At 36.0% G+C, this 23,770-nt stretch overlaps 2 protein-coding genes across 2 annotated transcripts; both read right to left on the bottom strand.

The window, feature by feature from the left end:
- Positions 1-323: 323 nt before the first annotated feature.
- LOC118264848 (uncharacterized) lies at positions 324-22,701 on the bottom strand. Its single transcript, XM_050704789.1, has 40 exons — positions 22,484-22,701; positions 21,983-22,143; positions 21,673-21,810; positions 21,379-21,581; positions 20,379-20,514; positions 20,199-20,294; positions 19,051-19,272; positions 18,859-18,959; positions 18,417-18,585; positions 18,087-18,247; positions 14,140-14,375; positions 13,862-14,022; positions 13,463-13,600; positions 13,066-13,268; positions 12,662-12,893; positions 12,358-12,579; positions 11,947-12,047; positions 11,693-11,861; positions 11,276-11,441; positions 8,911-9,033; positions 8,548-8,708; positions 8,143-8,280; positions 7,745-7,947; positions 7,328-7,463; positions 7,144-7,239; positions 6,832-7,053; positions 6,590-6,690; positions 6,349-6,517; positions 5,938-6,117; positions 5,335-5,525; positions 3,599-3,804; positions 3,061-3,221; positions 2,775-2,912; positions 2,347-2,549; positions 1,962-2,097; positions 1,692-1,787; positions 1,354-1,575; positions 1,123-1,223; positions 815-983; positions 324-579 (listed from the first exon to the last, which is right to left on the bottom strand). The coding sequence occupies exons 1-40, from the start codon at positions 22,684-22,686 to the stop codon at positions 413-415; spliced, it is 6,537 nt and encodes a 2,178-aa protein (XP_050560746.1). The 5' UTR covers positions 22,687-22,701; the 3' UTR covers positions 324-412.
- On the bottom strand, positions 5,690-9,618 carry LOC126912504 (cytochrome P450 9e2-like). The gene is made up of 11 exons (XM_050704940.1): positions 9,468-9,618; positions 8,911-9,116; positions 8,548-8,708; positions 8,143-8,280; positions 7,745-7,947; positions 7,328-7,463; positions 7,144-7,239; positions 6,832-7,053; positions 6,590-6,690; positions 6,349-6,517; positions 5,690-6,161 (listed from the first exon to the last, which is right to left on the bottom strand). The coding sequence occupies exons 2-11, from the start codon at positions 9,111-9,113 to the stop codon at positions 5,995-5,997; spliced, it is 1,596 nt and encodes a 531-aa protein (XP_050560897.1). The 5' UTR covers positions 9,114-9,116; positions 9,468-9,618; the 3' UTR covers positions 5,690-5,994.
- Positions 22,702-23,770: the final 1,069 nt, after the last annotated feature.

Here is a 23,770-nt window from a genome sequence, read left to right as displayed (position 1 = left end):
TTTTTTTTTTTTGTAAATTAAACCTTAACACCAGTTTTATCTTCGGTAGTGATACGATATAAATGAGTATTGGTATTGTTATTTGGCTATAATTTGTTTACCTTTATGTTTTTTTGTAGACAAATGATAATATTTTTTTGTAGACCAAGTATCTTACCACTCAACCTCAACAAACTGGTAAAAATATGTTAATATTGAAACTGTTTTTAATCTTATTATACATATACATACATAACCTCACGCTTGTTTCCCATGGGGGTCTATGATATGTAGAGGCTATGGCCCTTAGCCTCTCTCAAACCACGTTTGTAAGGAAACAGTAGTATGTAACTATGTTTTATTTACAGCTTCGGTAATGGTATTTACAGTATAAAACAATAAGTCACACATTTCACAGTTCTGTCATGGTCTTCTAAGTCCTCGCTCTGAACTTGAGCCAGTGTCCTCCGCGCAGGCTTAAGTTAAACGTTTCACTTGACAACTTCGCTGGTATGCAGGTCTTCTCACAAGGGGATACTTCCATTTCTCGGAGGATCTGGTATGTTATCACTTTAATCTCACAGAGTGCAAATCTTGATCCTGAGGAAAAATTTTTTCGTGCTTTAGATTTTATTTTTCTTAACAACCAAACATGTCATCTAGGTTTTAGAAACATTATACTTTTTCATAAAGCAACATCTTTCTGCTTTACCAACGGCAAATTTTTTGAACTAAATTATTTATTTTTTTTATGGAAGAGGTGGCAAACGAACATACGAGTCACCTGATGGTAAGCCATCAGCGCCGCCCATGATAATAGCTTATTAACACTCACCAATGCAATTTCTAGGTCCAGCACCGAAGGGCATGTACGCGAGCGGATTGATGGTGTGTCTGTTTTCTTCTGAGAACCGCTCAGGGTCGAACTTGTTAGGATTGGGGTAGTACTGAGGATCGCGGTGAATGGTGAATACTGGTATCCAGACTCCAGTTCCTTTGCGGATCTGTAGTGACATAATAAAACAATACTTGAATAATCAAATGAAATAAAGTTTAGGACTGGAAGCCTAAGTATAAACCTAACCAGGCCAAAGCCTACTTACAATCAATACATTATTGTATAAGGACATTAACTTTACTTACAATGTAATCTTTCTCCGCTTTTGGGTTCGGTTTGCCCATATTATAGTCTTTAGTGCAAATTCTGTCTAGAGCTCCAGCTGTTGGCCAAAGTCGGAGGACCTCTGAAAAATAAAAAAAACTTTTTAGTGTAACAGAATGTAAATGCTATTTTGACGGAATGCTCTTTGATATAATGCGAGATAACTGAGTATAAGAAAAAATATTCTCTTTTCACGCTTTATCAAGTCTCACCTGACACCACCATGTCCATGTAGACCATGTTCTGTATGGAGTTGAAATCGAACTTGCCGCCGTTCTTGGCGTCATTTTCCTTGATCTCCTGCGCCAACCGCTCCTGAACATCAGGGTTCATAGCAAGCTCGTGAAGTAGGAACGACATGCCTGATGATACAGCCTCGAATCCGGCAATGAAGAACACCACTGCTTGAGCCACGAGATCCTCATCAGTCCACACTAAAAATGCAACATTATAAGCCATCTTGTAAACCTTGTAGATTTATAGAATTGAGAGCATCAAATATTCATTTTTGTTTCAATAATTTAACCTATTGTTTTAATTCCATACACACCTCTATTAACTTTTTTCGTCCCCACAGCTGATTCGCTAACAGTAGCAAAACCAACAGCTCGATCGTTGGGTTTGATATCTTCATGCGTCAATTTGCCTGAAACCAAGAATTGATCATTCATCTTGTTTATATTATAACTCTTGTAAGCCATATTAATTGAGTAATTGTTTATGGCTTACTCACAAAACTGGCAGCGTTGCGCCACAAGCTGATTAAGTGACTTAACAGAGATATGTTTAAATTATTTATTCAACTATTTTAATGGCTTACCTTTCTTGGCTTCTATTAATAAGTGTATCATGTCGTGTCTAATAATATTCTTCAACTCTCGGTTTTCCATTGTTTCTAGTACCAGACTCTTGAATGCGTTCTTTGATGACTCCGTAAGAAAATCCAATTTTAATATCTGTGACAAAAACCAAAAATAAAATATGGCTAAAAATGGGATTGTCAGTAGAGGGTGTACGAGCATGCATGAAAAGACTAATGAAAATTGATAAAGCGAAAAAGGTATGTAAGATTCGTGGCACTGGCGTTCCATAGTTTCTGTCTCAAACTAAACTCAAACTAACCCAACAATAAACATTCCTCACAAACTACAGACAACGGTTTGAGAATAAAAAACTGTGATTAATGATTTCAAACGAACGTGTACCTTAGCTACTTCTGGCAAGTTAGCGAAGAGGAAAGACTTTATTATCTTAGCAAAGTTTAATGTAGAAGTCTCCTTCCCCAGAGCGTAGAAACTGTTGTTTTTGTCATTGTGGGAGTCCACCTTCAGACCAAAGGCACAGGAGGCAATCACATCGTTGGCGTAGCGAGCAGTCAGGTCTTTGCAATCCAAATCCACGGAGCCATCTGTAAAGATTTTTATTATGATCACAAAAGATTTTTACACACTCATTCATACAGTTGATACTTCTTTTCAGAACATTTTTTTACGTTACGTTTCAAATAAATTACTCTGTTACATTCTAACTAATGCTAAGGCAAATAATAATTCAAGTTAGATTACAACTCAAAAGTCACATGCTCATATCTTATTAAATGTTCTATTATTAACTATATGCAAATCTGACTTACTTTTAGATTCCTTTATAATTCTATGAAGCGACCGCATCATCTGGTCTCCGACCTCTACCATGAAAGGCACCATCAGCCGCATCTTGGAGCTTGTGAACGCTGGACTCAGTGTGGAGCGCATGTCCTTCCATTCCTGACCTGTAATTGTTTGATATTTTTCAACAATCGATAGTTTCCTTCTTACCAAGCCTTAAGTACACTAAGGTATTTGGAAATGAAACGTATGCGTTAAGGAGGAATTAAAAATGTCTGTTCTTCGAGAAGGATTTCTCTCTTACAGACTTACCTGTTAAAGAAAATAGATTCCTGGAGAAGTACGAATTGCCGTTGCCTAACAACGGGCGGTGGTCGAGGAAGTGCTCGAAGTCTTTCACAGTTATCTTCTTCACCAGTTCAAGGTCACGGACTACTATTAGTTCCTTGGTGAATTCATATCTTCCGACGAACCTGATGGAAAATATATTTTTATATGTATTGAGCAGTACCTATATTTGTCACGAAGCATGTTATAGATTTAATGCATGTAACATTAACATTACTTTTCACGGCTTTACTAAGCGAACCCCTAGCATGGCTTGAAACTAATTGGTTTACTTTACCAAACAGTACGTCAGTAAATCGCACAACAAAATAATTTAATACAAAATTACTGTCTACACGATGTCGCCGCGTTCTCGCACGCTGCTCATGATGAGAGGTCCCGCTGTGACTCGAAACTGGTAGAGCTTTTCTCAATCAATGTATGTCAGTAAACCGTGATTTTTACTGTCTCATCAAAGAAATTATAACAAAAATAATAGGATATAAAGGAGTATATATCTCACCTTTCTTCAGGGAACTCGTTGTAGACCTTTGTGAGTTCGTCGCTAGTGTGTTCTGCACGTAAAACGACCTTGGCCATGTTGCCGAGGAGCGGAACTGGTCTGATGTGCTTGACGCCATGGCGGCTGAACGAGGAGTACAGTCTTCGGAAGTACAGCGTTATCACGGCGACGAGGACCCCCAGCCAAATTAGGAGGATGATCATGATCTGAGTAAATATTTAAATCTATACTCAAAATCTTCTATACTTATAATAAATCTGTAGAGAGGTCAATTCTGTACATGAAATATATTTCCAAAATAACTATCAGCGGGTGATTGGTGATCGATACTGACGCCAAAAATGCAATCAGAAATTTTTTTGTCTGTCTGTCTGTCTGTCTGTATGTTCTTTATAGAAACAAAAACCACTCGACAGATTTCAACGAAAATTGGTACAATTGTTCTTCATACTCCTGGGCAGGTTATATGTTTATATGTTTAAGCTTACGTCGCGTGTGCAGCCTTAATGGTTAAAGCTACACAGAAATCATGTATGACGGAAATGTTCTCCTTAAAATTGTTTAAAAAATATTCCACGACAGCAAATGTCTATCTTTTATGGTTGACTTACAATAAGAATTAAGAATAAATAGCAGGGGGTGTTACTGGATCGATACCAAACCCAAATATGTGATTAATTTTTTTTTGTCCGTCTGTCTGTCTATATGTTCAGGCCTCACGTGAAAACTAACGGTTCGATTTCGATGAAACTTGGTATAATTTATACCTTATTATCCTGGGCATAAAATAGGACACTTTTTATCCTGAAAAAATACGTAGAAAAAATCTTTATTTTTCAGTTTTATTCCACAGAACGCAAGCTCAATAGCAGTAACTCAATAGAGGGATCTCCTTAATTATTATGGGCATCGCCGTATTTAGGTCCCATAGATATTTATAAGATGTCATTGTCAGAGTTACACAAAATGGAGAAATAAAACTTCCACGCGAAGACCGACATCCGCGCGGACGGAGTCGCGGGCGGAAGCTAGTAAAAAATAAATTGACAATTTATTACAATGACATAAAACATAAATTGACAATTTATTACAATGACATTTATGAATATGATGAGCCTTGAAAATTTTAAAGTAATATATCAAATCAGTTATTGGTCATACACCAGTAAAGCTACTTAGCTACTTAAATAAACCGGTTGTTGACAAAAACGTACTACACATATGAATAAGTTTTTTATTTTATTTAGTACCACTAAATATAATATAAATATATGGAACTTCTACGACTCCTAGTGCAACACTTTAGTTACACTTCTTTTAGGGTGCCTTTCCACTAAATATGTGTTATGCTACGTTGCTGTTGATACGTTTGGCTTCCACCGATCATATTCATTGGTATACATAGCTTAGCACTGGTAGAAACGGACTTAGCTATGTTTTTTATATGGAAAGACGCGTGCTATGGTTGCGTGCTATGGATGTTTGCTATGGATGGTTTCCCTACTATAGATACATTGCATACTCAAGGTGTGCATAGCTTAGTATCACTGGAAACGGTAATGTTACATCTTCGTAGCAAAACAAAATGCTAACGGTTATTTTGTCAACATAACAAAAAAAAATACATGCAAAAGTCCTATCTAATTGACACAATGTATACCCACCCATGTTAATTAAGATAATAATTCAGTTTGTTTTGAATAATGCCTAAAAATAAGTTGAGTGATGTAACTTACTCTATCGTCAAAATTCTGTTGGAACCGAGTTAATAACAAACGTGTTGCTTGTAAGACCACGAAACTACGTCTGAGAGTGGGAGGAGGGATTTTAAAGAATAACCTCTGGTCTGCCGGTATATGAGATACAATAGATATAATACATTGTGTCTCGCATAGTTCTGCGATATCACGGGTTAAAATATAACATGAGTTTTATCTTAAATAATGATACGAAGAAAAAATGTAATGCCAATTTATAAGTATTTTTATTTGAATAAGTATTGTTTGTATTTTTTTAATAATGTCAATTGGTCTACGATATTCATCTCACAAAAAGATCCCAGACTAGGGCAACGCTTAAAAAAACATAGTATTTAAAAATGTATTCCTTTATTTTACTTTATTACAAAACTCAATCTAAAAGCTAGTATGAAAAATTAACATTAACTTTTAATAAAACTTCTATTAATCACTTATAAGGTCTACATTTATTTAGCTTTGGTATCAATACAATAATATCAGCACACTTCAGTACAAAATCAACATTATAATATATAATTTTATAACATAAACTATTTGGTACGAGTATTACATGTCACTTATATGTAAAGTAACACCAACTAATCCTAAGTGTAATAGCAATTTCCACAGTTTTGTCATGGTCATCATTCTCCTCTCCTAAGTCCTCGCTCTGAACCTCAGCCAGTGTCCTCCATGCAGCCGTGGTTGGAAACTCTTTTTGCAAAACCTCGATGGAATACAGGTCTTCTCGCAAGGAGAGATTTCCAATTCTCGGAGAATCTGATATGTCATTACCTTTATCTCACAAAGTGCAAATCTTGACCCTGAGGAAGAAGAAATAAGGTACAATTTCATTTGGGAAGTTTTGGTGAATATTAGTATATTAATTGCTTATTGTACGTTCAAAATGAAGTGGTAGCATCAGTAATCATAAACAGTCGTCTGACTTAGACACTCCCTAGGTTTTTGTTTGCGAAATTCTGGTTCACACACAATATTCCATGCACTCACCAATGCAATTCCGAGGTCCAACACCGAAGGGCATGTACGCGAGCGGATTGATGGTGTGTCTGTTTTCTTCTGAGAACCGCTCAGGGTCGAACTTGTTAGGATTGGGGTAGTAATTAGGATCACGGTGGATAGCGTAAACTGGTATCCAGAGTCCAGTGCCTTTGCGGACCTGTATAACAAAGGTAGTTTGAGATGAGGGTTTTAAATTGATTTTAGATGTTATGCATAGAACTTTACTCACAATATAATCGTTGTCGGCCTTCGCATTCGGTTTACCCAAATTGTAGTCTTTTGTGCAAATTCTGTCAAGTGCAAGTGAAGGTGGCCAAAATCGAAGGAGTTCTACAAAAGAAAATTCAAATTATCACAAAATGTAAAGACGTAATACTATTTGTAATTGTAAAAAATATCACTATAATAATATCACATTCTACAACGCAAGTTGCCAGTGATACAAATAATTCAATCCTAAATATATCTCACCTGACACCACCATATCCATGTAGACCATGTTCTGTATGGAGTTGAAGTCGAACTTGCCGCCGTTCTTGGCGTCGTTTTCCTTGATCTCCTGCGCCAGCCGCTCCTGAACATCAGGGTTCATGGCAAGCTCGTGGAGAAGAAAAGACATTCCTGATGAGACAGTTTCAAATCCAGCAATGAAGAAGAGCACTGCTTGAGCCACGAGGTCCTCATCAGTCCATTCTGAAATGTTACGAAAAAATGTGTCATTTATAATTTGAATAGTCAATATCGATTTTTCATGCTAAATAGACATACATAAATATTACTCACCTCTGTTAACTGTTTTCTTGCCTACAGCTGATTCAGTAACAGTAGCAAATCCAGCAGCCTCATCATTAGATTTAATGTCTTCATGCGTCAGCCTACCTAAGATCAAAATTAGTTAAACATTTATTATATTTCATATTATCAATCGTTTTAATTTCCTTGGTATTTGATATTTTCATGTTTGTACCTTTCTTGGCTTCCATTAACAAGTGTATCATGTCGGGTCTGATAATATTCTTCAACTCCCGGTTTTCCATCGTTTCTAGTACCAGACTCTTGAATGCGTTCTTTGATGACTCCGAGATGATGTCCAACTTAAAGAACTGTAATGTAAAGAAGAAAAAAATATTTATAAATACTTAACATGCCTGATAATGCCATTACGATTACATTACAGTATACAGTCCGGCAAAATTATAGAAGAAGTTCTATCATTTTTTGAACGAAAAGTATAGTAATTATGACTACAATTAAAAAAGGTATTAAATAATGAAAATTAAAATAAATATATTACAAAATAAAAAAAATATTCGAGACAGTCTCACGTCTTAAAACTGGTTTTGCGAATATTTCTTTCTATAGTAATAGTAATATTGATATTTACCTCACCAACAGCTGGTAGTGCAGAAAGTATGAAAGAATTGAGCACCTTCCGGAAATTCAATACAGAGGTATCTTTCCCCAGTGCGTAGAAACTGTTATTCTTATCATTGTGGGAGTCCACCTTCAGACCAAAGGCACAAGAGGCGATCACATCATTGGCGTAGCGGGTTGTCAAGTCTTTACAATCCAAGTCTATGGAACCAGCTGTAAAGATTTATTAGATAAATTGCTAGAAATATGGTAGAAATATGAGAACGCGATCCAGAGCAAATATTAATATTTAATATGCCTTAATATCGACCTGTGTCCATTGCCGGGTATACAAATATTCATATGGATTGAACATGAACTTATAATGAAATTAAACCATTACTTTAAGATTCCTAAACACGAACTTACTCTTAAATTCCTTTATAGCTTTATGAAGCGATCGCATCATCTGGTCCCCGACTTCCACCATGAAAGGTATCATCAGTCGTATCTTGGAGCTTGTGAACGCTGGACTCAGCGTGGAGCGCATGTCCTTCCATTCCTGACCTGTATAACAAAATGTTTCTATTATTTATTTATATCTTTATATGTTAGGACGCACAAAACTTTTTCTATAATGGACGTTGAACACGGATTTAGAATAACAAAGCGCGCCTACACACGATCGCCGGCATCATGTACATTTTAGCCACTTTTTATCTCATCACAAAGCACAGCTGAAGCCGTTGGCAAAATCAAGTATAGAATATAGATTAATACCATACAATTTAAAACTTGAGCTCGATCTGAGGAATATTTGTTTTATCTTGTTACCTTTTAAAGATAACAAATTCCTGGAGAAGTAGGACTCGCTGTTGCCTAAAATGAAGCGGTGGTCAATGAAGTGCTCGAAATCTTTCACAGCTATCTTCTTTATCAGCTCCAGGTCACGTACAAATATCACCTCCTTATTGAATTCATATCTGCCAACGAACCTGATGAATGAAATGACATGAATCAATAATTTTCCCATAACATAGATCAGTCTTGTTACTTAATTACGTCAGAACTCATTAGATGAAATTTGGAACGGGGTTGGTTATAGTCTTGAATAGCACATTGGCTCCTTTATATCCCACGGGAACGCGGGCGAAGCTGGGGACATAAGCTAGTATTTATAGGGTTTAAGTATCTCACCTTTCCTCAGGAAATTTATCGTAGAGACTTGTAAAAACGTCATTTATATGTTCCGTGCGAAAAATGATCGTGTGCATATTGCCGAAGATCGGTACTGGCTCTATGTGCTTGACGCCATGGCGACTAAAGGTGGAGTACAGTTTGCGAAAGTACAGCAATACCACAGCAACCAGGACCACCAACCAGACTAATAGGATTATCATGATCTGTAACAACAATTGCTTCTTCTATAAAACGTCTCGTCACACCCTACTCTAGTTCTCACGTGATGCTCAAAACACCGGCTTTGTATAAAACGATTTATGAAAGAGTGGCCATACTATAGCACTATGCTCCATCTTCTTCACAAAAACATGTACTTTAAAAAAAACCACGCCCAAACGCACAAACTTTAAGTGATACAAATACTATAGAGAGAAAACTGATGGAAATACTACCGGGGATGTATAAAAGGAACAACAGGACCCAGTCAATATAACTAAGACTATTAAAGTAATTGATGTAAAGCGAGCAACATCTCGCTAGATATCGACGCACTTATACGATTTTTTACTTACTGTAATTTATCAAAACACTAGTGTGTATTAGACTACAGTTTGTCTATATACGCGCGAACTATTCTCGTCCTCGCACATGTGATGAGAATGGCGAATGGATCATTACTGACTTACTGAGTGTGCGGCGCTCATGTCTGTGTGTATCTATTGGCTGACCTTGAGCGGTTTGTTGCTGATGATTAAAATAATAACACTACATGCTTTTATCTTTGGCGATGACACGTTATCATAAACAAAAGCTGGATTACAAACGATAAGTAGTATGAATTAGATTCATGATTTATTACTTGTTTAGGATCGCTAAAATATTAAAATGTATAGAGGGAGTGTCAGACTCTTACTGACTAAGAACCATTCCGTTCCTACTCCTGTTTTACGAGCCGGAGCCCTGGCAACCCGCTAGGCAGTCCGCAGCTCCGGAGCCTTAAGGCTATGTATTGTGTAATCAAAAATGAATTTGTGTAAATATGAGCTTATAAAAACCCGATTTATCGCCAACCTAATAAAATTATTTTGTTTGTTTATGTAATCAGACAGTCTTATTATCTACATGTGTACATAATAATATCTTAAGTCTAGATATAAAGCTTAATAATAGTATGTTGATCATATCGGCTTGTACTACGAAAGCCCGTGGGTGTGCTCGTGTGTGAAGTCTATCAAAATCGTTAGTTACCCTTTGTTTTAAATGGCAATATAATAGGAGTTAAGAATGTCGCACTCTTGGACAGATACGATTTTTAAGAAATAATCTTAAAAACTTATTTGATATGTATATGTTAATAGAAGAAAGATCACAACACGCCACCTGTATCGACTGATAAAATGAAGACAATGATGTATTTGAAATTGTCAATCGTAGTCTGAATATTAGCTGTACCTACACTTTATACACATCATTGCCTATTAATTAGGTTTATATTTTCCTGCAAAATTTTTCAGTTACTATGCATTGATATAATAGTGGTAAATAAAATAAAAAATTGTGATAACATTGCAAAACAATGTTCATGACGACGGGCAATATTGCCAGTCGTCATGAATTGTAATTTTCGTTGATAATGATATAAAAACGAAATTATGTTTTTACTAAAATTACTCGTATCTCTGTAGCAATAAATCCTAAACTTTATAAATATGCACTGCATATCTGTTGGATTAATAGCAGTGTTGTTTATTTTGATTGAGTTTTTTTTTTCACTTATTTTTTTACGGTATAAGCTGGTAAACGAGCAGTCGGATCACTTGATGGTTAGCAGTCGCCGCCGTCCATGGACATCCGAAACACCAGAGGCGACAAGTGCGTTGCCGGCTCTTAGGGGATATGGATTAATTTAAAGGTTGTTGGGAATCGGGGATTGGAAAGGAGGGGGTGTTATTGGGCTTCCGGTTAATCTCACTCATTCAAGAAAACACAACGCAAGCGTTGGTTTAAGTCGGTTTTTTGTCGGCCATCAACAATGCAACGACTTCCGGTTGGTAGGCAACGCTGCTCATGATTAAGGTTCCCTCTGTGACTCGAAACTAGACTAGTAGAGTTTTGTCTATTAACATACATAGTAACACCCCCATTACACTACTTTTTTTACACTTTAAAATACAGATTTAACACTTCTACAGTTTATTATATGTATAGATGACAGATGCTACGCCTACCTGGTATAATCACAACCAATAGCTGTGGAATCAACAAATAACCCAATAAATTTGAAATAATAAAACGGAGCAAACGTATTGCCAAACTACAATTTAATAGAAAATAATAAACACAATAAATTTTGACATAATCATTTAATATTTTCTTCGTCTAATTCCTCGGCGTGAACGTGAGCCACTGTTCTCCTCGCATAGTCAACGAGAAAGTTTCATTGGACAACTTCGCTGGTATGCAGGTCTTCTCACAAGGGGACACTTCCATTTCTCGGAGGATCTGGTATGCTATAACCTTAATTTCACAGAGCGCAAATCTTGATCCTGAAGAAGAAGAAAAAGGTTGAAATTTTGCTATCTTCCATTTCGATCGATATTTTAGAATTCATATTGTTAAAAAACTATCTGTAATCAACAGAGAGTCCTCTATGTCAAAATCTGAATCCGCACGTCACAACCGCACCGGTACTTGTACCTTATATTATTCATGCTCGTCACATTTTTCATATTTTTACTACTTCGTACCAACCAGCTATAACTGAAGCTAATATCTATGAATGCCTACCAACACTCACCAATGCAATTCCTTGGACCAATACCGAAGGGCATATACGTCATTGGATCGATGGTGTGCCTGTTTGCTTCAGAGAAACGCTCAGGGTCGAACTTCTCTGGATTGGGGAAGTACTTTGGGTCACGGTGGATGCAATAGACTGGTATCCAGACCCCAGTACCTTTCCGGACCTGGACAATAAAAGTATTCCTTACATTATTTTTCTTGATAATAATAGCGGTATGAAATTGGCTGTATGTGTAGAACTTCACTTACGGTATAATCTTTCTCCGCTTTAGGGTTCGGTTTACCCAAGTTGTAATCTTTGTGGCAAATTCTGTCGAGAACGAATCCAGGTGGCCAAAGTCGAAGGATTTCTACAAAAGGTAATACATACATTAGTTGTAGGGATGGAAAATGTAAATGAGTGTAGCGCTGTCTTTAATAGAATTAATAGTAGTCACTTTGCTATACAATATTTGTCTTGCCAGATCTCTTTTCCAACCTTAGATGATCGAGAAGGAGCGACAAACTCTTTCTGACTAAAAAAAAGAGGTGATTACATGTAACGACAATTTCGGCTTTGATGCAATCAAAGTTATATTATTGTAATGATTTTACATGCAACAATTTTAATCTCGGTTTCAATAATTGAAGAATTGCATTCTTTTACTCCATCAACCTCACCTGACACCACCATATCCATGTAGACCATGTTCTGTATGGAGTTGAAGTCGAACTTGCCGCCGTTCTTGGCGTCGTTTTCCTTGATCTCCTGCGCCAGCCGCTCCTGTATATCAGGATTCAAAGCAAGCTCGTAGAGGAGGAACGACATTGCTGTTGAGACAGTGTCAAATCCAGCAACGAAGAATACCACTGCTTGAGCAATGAGATCGCTGTCACTCCAGTCTGAAAATTAAAGTTATTTAAAAACGTGTAATTTTAGTAAGTAGTAATATTAATCATCTTAAACCGAATTAACACACAATACCTCTTTTGACTGATTTCTTGCCAACAGCCGATTCCGTTACAGTAGCAAATCCAGTAGCCACATCATTGCATTTAATATCGTCATGCGTTAGTTTGCCTTTCTTGGCTTCCATTAACAAGTGTATCATGTCGGGTCTGATAATATTCTTCAACTCTCGGTTTCGCATTGTATCTAAGACCAAAGATCTGAATGCGTTCTTTGACGAGTCCGAAATGACATCCAGCTTGAAGATCTATAACATACAACAATGATTAACATGGCTCAAGAATTAAAGCTTTATACAGAGAGGAGTAGAAGGATTTGCCCTGCAGTGGGACGATCATGGCCGAAATCTGATCCAAGAATTAAAGAAAGTGGATACAAAAATAAATTATATTTTATACCTTATAAATTATATTTTATACCTTTCCTAAGATTGGTGCGCTACTAAGCAAGAAAATGGAGATTGTCTGACGGAAATTGAATGTGGAGGTCTCCTTTCCCAGTTTATAGAAGCTGTTGTTTTTGTCATTGTGGGAGTCCACCTTCAGACCAAAGGCACAGGAGGCAATCACATCGTTAGTGTAGCGTGAAGTCAGGTCTTTGCAATCCAATTCTACGGATCCATCTATAAAACAAATTTAGAATGTCACTGTAAATATTAATTTGATATATTATAATATCAGTATCAGACAGTGGAATTTTCTTAGTCTTTCGTGTTTCAATGAATTCTAAAATGGGTTCAATAGGATACTATGATCCTGGATACAGCATGTAATTATGACATCATGTTAACTGATCTAGAAAAAATCTGAAACTTACTCTTAGATTCTTTTATATATCTATGAAGTGACTGCATCATCTGTTCTCCGACTTCTACCATGAAAGGCACCATCAAACGCATCTTGGAGCTTGTGAACGCTGGACTCAACGAGGAGCGCATGTCCTTCCATTCCTGACCTATAATATTAGTATACCTATATGTACGAGTATAGTTAGACAATCTGCACCCTATAGATCGCACTGTCGGGGGCTTGTGCAAAGACCGGGCTAGCGTAAGTAAGATGGGTCAAGAATGACACTAAAACATTTGGGCTCGCTCATCCCATAGTCGCCAAACATGGGGATAAAGAAAGGGCGACTAGGCTGGTGGAGTCAGGGTTTAGAACAGTACCATCTGGCTTTGGTCAGGAATCTGAGACGGACTATGTTTTTAAATACCTTTTAAAGAAACAATGTTCCTGGAAATATAGGAGTCAGGGTTGCCAAACTCCAAGCGGTGGTCGATGAAATGCTCGAAGTCTTTCACAGTTATCTTCTTGATCAGCTCAATGTCGCGTATTACAATTGTTTCCTGCATGAAATCATATCTTCCAACGAACCTAATGAATAAAATAAAAAAACTAATATTAATTAATTATTTCCATATCACGTATGTATGACGAATGTTAACACTTCATAATTTTGCTCAATGGATATTATAGTGTTAAACATCTCACCTTTCCTCGGGGTATTTGTTGTAGAGTTTTATAATCTGATCATTTACATGTTCTCTGCGTAAAATGGCACTGCCCATGTTACCGAAGATAGGGACTGGCTTTATGTACTTGATGCCATGGCGACTGAAGGAGGAGTACAGCTTGCGGAAGTATAATGTGGTCACTGCGACCAGGATCGCCAACCAGACCAAGACGAGCATCGTGATCTGATTCTTCTTACTAGTTCTTTGTCCTAATTAGAAGCAAGAAACTCTATTTCTTGAACCTGAGCACAAAATACAGTTAAAGACTAAATTAATGACATATTTTTTTTTCAAAATAGTAAAATATTATATTAAACAACTTTAATTATACACACACGAACTGTTTATATTCGTAAACACGTAACTGGAAGTACAGTTGACATCACACTGATTGCACGGCGCTATGTCTGTGAGTATTTATTTGTTGACCGTGAACCACTTTTTGTTGAAGATTATACTATGGGAGCAGACGCTACTTTTGAAAAGTCATTTATAAGCAACAGTTTTTTTTATAGGTGATAGTTATGAGCAGTAAGCGTTAGTCCGTTTCAATCAGGATTTACAGCACGTGAAAGCCGCCAATAGTAAAATAACATTTTGTAATTTTGTCACTAATTAAATTCATTATAGATGATTTTAACTAAAAAAAAATAGTCAGTTACTTTGTGTCCCTTGTATATGATGTATATATGAAGATAGATAGCGTATAGATGTATGGAGTACTGTTCTCATCTTTGGGATGGATTGGCTAAATACCACAATCAAACACAGGCACAAAATTGCAGTACTTTTGGTTGTACCCGATACATTTCGGGAGTGTGCGGGGGTATAGTACAACTTGATTCTCCCTAGTCCATCATCGTACCACAAGATAATCATCGAAGCATCATATTAGATATCCCACCGACTCGCATGAAGCGCTTGAAGCTTCCATGTCCGAACTGCTAAGGAGTAGAATTTTCTTTGCCAGAGCTTATGTTTCCTGAAGGTAACCTGGGTCTCTTTGAGGCCCGAGTGAATAGTTTGCTTATGGGCAGACGTGCTCCATCGCAGGCTGCATCATCGCTTACCACCAGACGAGATGGTGGTTAAATGTCGACCCTTCAAATATCTACAAAAAAAAACTGCAAATATAATTCATACATAACAAACATCCTGAAAAAAATCACGGTGCCTCCCGTTCTATAAAAGAACAACATTTGTTTTATCTTTAGCGATGACTCATCAAAATTATGGACCAGATTACAAATTACAAGTGTCATAATGACTATTCATTTTTATATAATAATGTCGCAATCGAGGGTACAATTCGTAAACTTGGCACTCGACGAAGTCAAGGATTCATCAGCTGGGCGGGCGTGTTGATCACTGCTCATGCAGCAGCCGACCAGTGCGGCCGAATATTGAACCGTCGCTGTTTCAACTATGCACCTAGTCTGTAGCTTTTTAATTTATTATTGAGTTTGATATTGTAACAGTGCATGAAAAATGCAAGAAATAAAAAAAAGGAATATAGTTTTTGTATCCTCCTTTTTTCCGTTGAATGAAACAAAGACGGTGGTATATTTTAAGTATTCATCATGATTTGCAAATTCATTGATAATGATATCAGTATTACTTATTGTAAGTATCTATTTAGATATCTATAGAATCTATTTGTAAAACCAAAGAACACCTGCGAAGTCAGACCCCGATACTGTTATCAGGGAACAGAAATGAAATATAACATCAAAATTAGGATGATTTGTTTATAAATCATCCTTTAAAATTACATTTTAGTGCCTCCGCCAGGCACAATCACCACGCCTGATCGGAGGACCCTCTTTTTCTTAGGAAACTTTACTGACTTACTTTCGTAAAATTTTCAGCTACAGCACTCAGGATGCTATAGCGACTTCCACGCAGGCATTAAACGATGATAAATAAACAAAATATCATCCTTATTTTTGAAGTTATATTACAGTTCTGTTCCCTGATACTGGTATCTGTGCCTGAGTTCGCAGGTGTCCTTTGGTTTTTACAAATACATTCTATAAATACGAATACTTATCTAAATGGATACTTACAATAGGTCATTTTGATATCATTATCAATGAATTTGCAAATCATGATGAATACTTAAAATATAAATGCTTCTTTGTTTTGCTCAACTGCAAAAAGGAGGATACGCAAACCATCATTTTTTATTTTTATTTCTTAATAAAATTATACTAACTTAAGATTCTGAGATGAAAATGGGCGTTCCTCAAGGTTCTATATTGGGTCCTTTTCTCTTTCTTTCTTTATATTAACGATTTGCTATTTCTGTTGCGCGTTGCAATGTCTCTGCATTGTTCTTACTTATGTGTACAATAATTGATTGGAAAAATGAAACAGAGAAATTGTAAACATTATTTTTAAAGAGTAACGAATGGAGTTTCTGTTTCTTCTCCATTCGAAGCTACGTTTTGGAACGAGCACCTAGCATCACCAACGGACAGACTGACTGACTATTATTTATTTATTTCTTTTGACGTTTCAAAAGTAGCTAAGTATTTTTATGTATTAATTTTAATAAATGATTTGACTTTCACTTTGACTGGTGTTCTTTTTAAACAATTAATCTAATCTAAATCCGTCCGTCCCTCTAAATTTTTAATTTAAACATTCTAAGGGAATTGATAACCGAGTACCGAGTAGAAGTTGTAGAGTTTCATTAAAAGTAAACTTTGTAAGTTGAACTTCATTATTTTACTACCTTGTTCCAATGTTTGTCTAATATCTTTGGCATTAGTTAAAGTTCAGAAAATGTACAATATGTTTTTTTTGTAAAACGTGCCCAATAACATTATTACTCGTATTTGAAGGAAGATAATTAAGAAGAAACTAATTAAAAGACTACCTTGGAGGTACTTTTAAACAAAACAAGGTTTTTTAATATCAGTTCATAAATACTCATAATATGACAATTAATTCATAATAGCGCCTGAACTATTTTCATAGCAGCTTTTTCATATAAATGTATAAAAAAAGAAGTTAGGAAGTATGCCAGATTTTTTATACGTATATGTCACTTTGTTATAGGACGTGGGGTAATTTTGTATGGATTGTGATCCTCCTTCTTTTGATTAGTCTCATCGGTCACTATGTCGGTGTTACAACCAGACGTAATCTTTCGAAAAGTAAACACCGTATTCTTATTGACCAATGGCATTTTAACTGTGCAATTGACCAAATAAATAAAAAAGTCATTGGTGTAGGATTAGGATTGACAAAACTGTCGACAATTTCAGAGAAAGATTCTGACGTTCCCTCTCGCCTCGCCCAAACCGGAAGTCATTGAATGACTTTCCCACCTTAAAAAAGGGGAATTTTTGAGGCAGACTTAAAAGTAGTTGCTAGAAAAAAAACTAGTAAATAGTATTATTTATACATATTTATTTATATTTGTTAAAAAAACAGTCTTAAACTTACTTAAAACTATATCCTAATGTTAAGCGTAACAATATTATTCATAAAAATAATTATTATCCTTTGAAACCTTAATAATACTTAATCAGTTTTTATTTTAACTTAGATTTGTAAAAAGATAACAATTTGATTATTACTTTGGAATGATATAAAATATTATAAACCCATGTAACTAGGGTATTTCACCCTTCTTCTAAACAATTTTATTTAGCTTGCCCTGTTTGTTTGGGTCGCGACACGCCTTATGAGATGTCGTAGTATATCTAAATTGGTCAAGCACTGGTTGGCCGATTAACCGTATTAGTCGATTTCAGTTAAACAAATCTAAATTAAGATTAATCCTGAAATTGTCACAATCATAACGTGATCATAAGCATACATTAAATTAGCTTTGGTATCAATAAAAATAACATTGGTTACAAATCAATCCTATTGATAATAGTTATAGTTTTGTCACACAAGTTTCTTCTAATTCCTTGGGGAGAACTTCAGCCAGTGTCCTCCTTGCAGCCTCATGCTGAATGTGTCTTTGGATAACTTGGCTGGTATGCAGGTCGTCTCTGACGGGGAGAGCACCATCTCCTTAAGTATCTGGTATACCATAACTTTGATTTCACACAGCGCAAATCTTGACCCTGAGAAAAAAGAATTTAGTTTGAAATATTGTCCATTTACTGATACTCTGTAGCCACGTTATAGGAAAATCGGTTTTCTGTTAGGTTTTATTAGGGTACATAATTCCTTGCTTATTAAAATACTGTAGGTTCCTATTGGAGGTCTTAAAATTAAGACTAAATTACTCACCAATGCAGTTCCTAGGTCCAACACCGAAGGGCATGTACGCGAACGGGTTGATGGAGTGTTTATTTTCCTCTGAGAAGCGCTCCGGGTCGAACTTGTCTGGGTTGGGGAAGTATTCAGGATCGCGGTGGAAGGCGAACGCGGGAATCCAGACTCCAGTGCCTTTGCGGAGCTGCAAGATGAAACTATGTTTAGAATAATATAATATGTAGATGGTACGTAAATGTAACGTAACCAAATAAATATGTAGGTCTAGGACTTGTTATACTCGTAAAAAGGTGAATCAGATACCTTCAGCTAATCAGATACCATAAGCTTGTGCTGAATTCCTCAGTTAGATTAAAATATTTTTTAGGCAAATTTTACTTGCAGGACTAAGGGGGAGCCCTTTGTTCAGCAGTGGACGTCTCTTGGCTGATAATGATGATAATGAAATTTTACTTACAATAAAATCTTTCTCTGCCTTCGGGTTAGGTTTGCCCATGTTGTAGTCCTTGGTGCATATCCTGTCTAGCGTAACTGCTGGTGGCCACAGACGGAGAGCCTCTGCAAAATACATTACAATCGTTTTATTTCATGGTCTAGTAAATTACTATTCTATTTAGGCATTCAGTATTCGTAAGTATTCCAGCCTCACCGGACACCACCATATCCATGTACACCATGTTCTGTATGGAGTTGAAGTCGAACTTGCCGCCGTTCTTGGCGTCAACATCCTTGATCTCCTGCGCCAAACGTTCCTGTACATCAGGGTTCACAGCCAGCTCGTAGAGTAGGAAGACCATTGCCGTTGAAACAGTTTCAAATCCAGCAATGAAGAACAGAACTGCTTGTGCGACGAGATCTTCATCAGTCCATACTGAAAGAGTTGTATATTTAAGTACCACTTTACCACTACCACTAGATACTTGAGCAACAGATTTACCTTTATTTTTAAATATTTGTTTATTGACCTTAAAAAGTCCCTTGGTCTTGGTTTTATTGAAATAAATGATTTGACTTTAATTTTGAATACCTAATTTTTTGCTTTAAATCAAGTTCTTCAACAAATACAACCAATAAGACCAAGGTCAATTAAGGAAACATAAATTATTTTAGAGACTTATACAACGTGTAACAAAAAGGGGGTATACATATCAAGTACACGGCTTCTAGATAACATAACAAACGATACGGGAAGGGTTTTTTAAACTAATTTTTTCATGGTACTAAGTTATGAATTTTTCAAATCGCGCCGCCGCGTGATTCAAAATTAGATAGACAGGTACTAGGCGATCAGATTGACAGAAGAAATGTTTCATAATGTTAGCGAGTGATCCCTGTAGTGTTGTGACACGTTTTTATGATTTAAAATCAAGAACCATGCGATATCAAGTATTTGGTACAAAATTTTTTTTAAACGTATTTTAAGCTGAAACTTCGTGTAGAGAGTCTATTCAACCTGTATTCATCAGCGCTTCTTGATGTATATGGGTATTTTGTTACACGTTGTATTATGATTAAGTGATTTTGTTTGTATATAATGCGATTAATTTCAGTTATCATATTACTAAAATGAACATCCGGGACCAGGTATGAATGTACAATGTTTTTATCAAACGTTTTTGTATTCGTGCTGGAATTTGATAACGTTCATAATAATATTTTGACCGTCAATCAATTTCACGTTCTTGTCGACGGTCGGATCTTTTTGCATAGTAATCTCAGGTAACGACCACACATGTTAAATAACTGTTAGTTTGAGACTAGTGTAGGCACTTGCCTTTTCTTGTCCATTACGCTTACCTCTATCAATTGTTTTCTTCCCAACAGCCGATTCTTCAACAGTAGCAAATCCAGCAGCAACATCATTTGATTTAGTATCGTCGTGGGTCAGTTTACCTGAAATTATAATTTCCTTATTAATATTTACTTTACCCTTACGTTCATTGCCCATTAGTTGTTTGTGAATTTTATTATCTCTACCTTTCTTGGCTTCCATTAACAAATGGATCATGTCGGGTCTGATTATATTCTTCATCTCTCGAGTCTGCATCGTATTCAGCACAATTTTCTTGAATCCCTGTTTGCATGACTCCGAGAGGAAATCCAACTTCAACAGCTGTAACATAAGGTAGAAATTACATTTATACAAATTCATACAGAACTCCTACAGAATTTACATGTGTCATAATTTCATTTCTTTTATCATCATCTAGTGTTATATGTTGAATGTCATAGAACTCTAAAAAATTGTTATCTTATGACAAATTATTATACTATAGAATGGTATGTATTTGATCGGCATTTATTGTGATCGTGTCTGAGCACACATCCGCTGTATGGTAACTGCGCCAGACGCTGACCTTGAACTACAAGTTTTGATATTGAATACAAACAACAACATGACTCAATGTTTACATGGTGCTCGTAAAATTAGCATTAATTAGTCTTTGAGTCTAATATGACATGAAAATTCTATGGTAGTTCTAGGTAGTACTTGTTTTGGTTTAGTTTGCTTTTTACGGAAATGCTATTGAAGTAATGGTTGATGAAAAAGAGAAACAATGTGTATAGTCATTGCAATACTTTTGTCTCATAAAATAATGAAGTATAAAAATATCATATTCCAGATCACAAGGAACAAATAAATAGACGGGCCACCTAAGTAATCAGGAATGCTATAAAACAAAAAAATATAGATATTACACGAGACACAGATTATCAGGTATGAGCGGCACCGTCATCATTTTAAATTTGTTTTATCTTTACGTTTGCTTATCGTTTTGCACCTAAATAACTTATTGATATGTAAATTCCTATCATTTTGGTATGATTAATAGTTTTATTTTTGTCTACATACTTATGCCTGCAATCAATTCCTACTTGCTTAGCAATATATTTATAAATTCTTCAATTTAGAAAAGTAAATTAATTTAATTTGCGTTTCATTAATTTTAGTCACCACTTTGTAAAATTGACTTACCTTGGCTAAAACTGGTGCATTAGCAACGATCAAGAAGGTCATCATTTTGCGGAAACCGAAGTCAGAAGATTCCTTTCCTAGCAAGTAGAAACTGTTGTTCTTGTCAGTCTGGGAGTCCACCTTCAGACCAAAGGCACAGGTCGCAATCACATCGTTAGCGTAGCGGGTAGTCAGGTCTTTACAATCCACTGTTACAGAGCCATCTGTAAACAATTCCAGGTTAAGTAGTCTAATATCCAATGATCCTGATTAATCAACATGATCAACGATTTCCAAAAAATACAATAAACTCACTTTTGGATTTTCTGATTTCTCGATGAAGCATCTGCATCATCTGGTCTCCGACTTCCACCATGAAAGGCAACATCAAACGCATCTTGGAGCTTGTGAACGCTGGACTCAGCGTGGAGCGCATGTCCTTCCATTCTTGACCTGTTAAAATAAATTGTTTAATTATTGTCTTATTCTAAACTTTTATTTTTTATATTTATTCTATTCTACCGACGCGTCGTAAAATTATCATACTTTTAGGCAAAGATACGATTTTGTTACTATGTAGCTGAATGCAATTCGAGTTCATTTAAGAAATAGCATACTTGAATACCTTGCAAAGAGAAGAGGTTCCTGGAGAAGTAGGAGTCGCTGGTGCTCAATATGGACTGATGGTCGAGGAAGTGCTCGAAGTCTTTCACTGTCATCTTCTTGATCAGATCGAGGTCACGAACGAATATGATCTCCTTCACGAACTCGTATCTTCCAACGAACCTGATGAACAGAATTATTACATAATGTTAAGGTTAAAAATAGTTTTTCTAATAATTTAATCAATTATATAATATATAGTCTTTTCGGTCTTGGGTTCAATTCCCGGGTCGGGCAAAATATTACTGGGTTTTTTTCGGTTTTTCTAAAATTTCTCAGTAGTAGCACGGAGTCTGGAATTGTGCCCAGTATATGGCAATAGGCTCAATCCTTATTACATGGGACTTATGACACAAACGGTGAAAAGTGGATCTACATTGTACAGGGGCATTGCGTGCCGTAATGTGCATCTCTGCCTACCCTTCCGGGAATAAAAGGCGTGACGTTGTTGTTTTTGTCTTACCGTTCTTCAGGAAAGCTTCGGTAGAGGTTGAGAATATGGTCACAGAAATGTTCTGTGCGCATTAGCATCTTCGTCAAATTGCCTAACACAGGGACCGGCTTGAAGTGCTTGATGCCTTGTCGGCTGAAGCTGGAGTAGGCCCGGCGCAGGTACAGCGCCACCACGCCGACCAGGACGGCCAACCAAATCAGTGGGAGTATCATCTGTAATGACAATTGTAGGTTCTATTTTATTAAGTTCAAACTCGTTTGGACTTCGAGAAATCTTGGAAAAAGATAGCACCTGATATTGTTTTTTGACTAAGCAGTTGTTATTTACACTCCATATGAGTAGCAAAAAAGGTTTTTGCATTTAGTTGTAGTACCTACATGCCATCACTATCAAACCTTTTCTCTGGACGTAAACAAATAAATATTTAACCACATTACTCTGATTAATGATTAACTAACAAATTCCCAAATGACAACCACCAAGGACATAATAATGAAACTGAATTACGTAATCGTATCCATGTTTAATCGTACAATCACAGTGTATCAGACACTGCTTGTGGTGTCTACAGGTACTAAATTATAATTACGTATATAAATATTAAAACGCAGTTTACCAATTAAGCAACGGATAAACTATGTTTCCCACCCACTTAATTATCCTATTATGTAAATAAAATCTAAGATCTGCTAAAGATTTTTCCCTAAGTCAATGCTGCTCAACACATACACTAATGTACAATAGGTATTATAGAAATATTTAAAGCGTATTTGTTACTAGCTTTTGCCCGCGACTTCGTTCGCGTGGAATAGTGACTTCCGGCAAATTTTTGGTTTTAACCACATAGTTCCCGATCTCGCGGGATCTCTTCAAAAATGAGATGTGGAAGATATTCCAGGGAACTCTTCAAAAATCAACATAATGAGCTCTGCGTTTGAATTTAATAGATGTATACTCACTTAGGGCATTGAAAAAATACTTTAAAAACGGACTTAAACTAACTTAAAACTAAAGAAAGCTACGAATTACGAATTTATAACAATTAAAAAAGAAACTATATTACAACCTATCCTCTATGCTATAATAACCAAGCTTAAACTAAATAATTTAAAAGAAACGACTTAAATCTAATCTAATTAATTTATAAATTAGACTTACAATTTTATTAAAAAAACTAACTACAGTAACTACTAATAATCGATATCAAACTAAACCTACGTTAAATAGTTTAACCAAAAAACCAGGAAACTTTTACCCAACAAATAAACTTATTAATTGACAAATACAACGAAACCA

This window comes from Spodoptera frugiperda, chromosome 26 (genome assembly GCF_023101765.2).
Source record: "Spodoptera frugiperda isolate SF20-4 chromosome 26, AGI-APGP_CSIRO_Sfru_2.0, whole genome shotgun sequence".
NCBI classification, from domain to species: Eukaryota; Metazoa; Arthropoda; class Insecta; order Lepidoptera; family Noctuidae; genus Spodoptera; species Spodoptera frugiperda.
This window is presented reverse-complemented; position numbering and strand designations above follow the sequence as displayed.

Bases quoted from the DNA above. Each gene is read 5' to 3' on its own strand.
- LOC118264848 (XM_050704789.1), bottom strand. From the start codon at position 22,686: ATGATACTCCCACTGATTTGGTTGGCCGTCCTGGTCGGCGTGGTGGCG. The intron at 13,601-13,861 runs GTATTTAAAAAC...CTAATATTATAG, and splicing joins GAACATTGTTTCTTTAAAAG to GTCAGGAATGGAAGGACATG. The intron at 12,580-12,661 runs GTATTGTGTGTT...TTTAATTTTCAG, and splicing joins CAAGAAATCAGTCAAAAGAG to ACTGGAGTGACAGCGATCTC.
- LOC126912504 (XM_050704940.1), bottom strand. From the start codon at position 9,113: ATGATAATCCTATTAGTCTGGTTGGTGGTCCTGGTTGCTGTGGTATTG. The intron at 8,709-8,910 runs GTGAGATACTTA...TTCATTCATCAG, and splicing joins GATAAATTTCCTGAGGAAAG to GTTCGTTGGCAGATATGAAT. The intron at 7,054-7,143 runs GTGAGTAATATT...GTAACATTTCAG, and splicing joins CAAGAAAACAGTTAACAGAG to AATGGACTGATGAGGACCTC.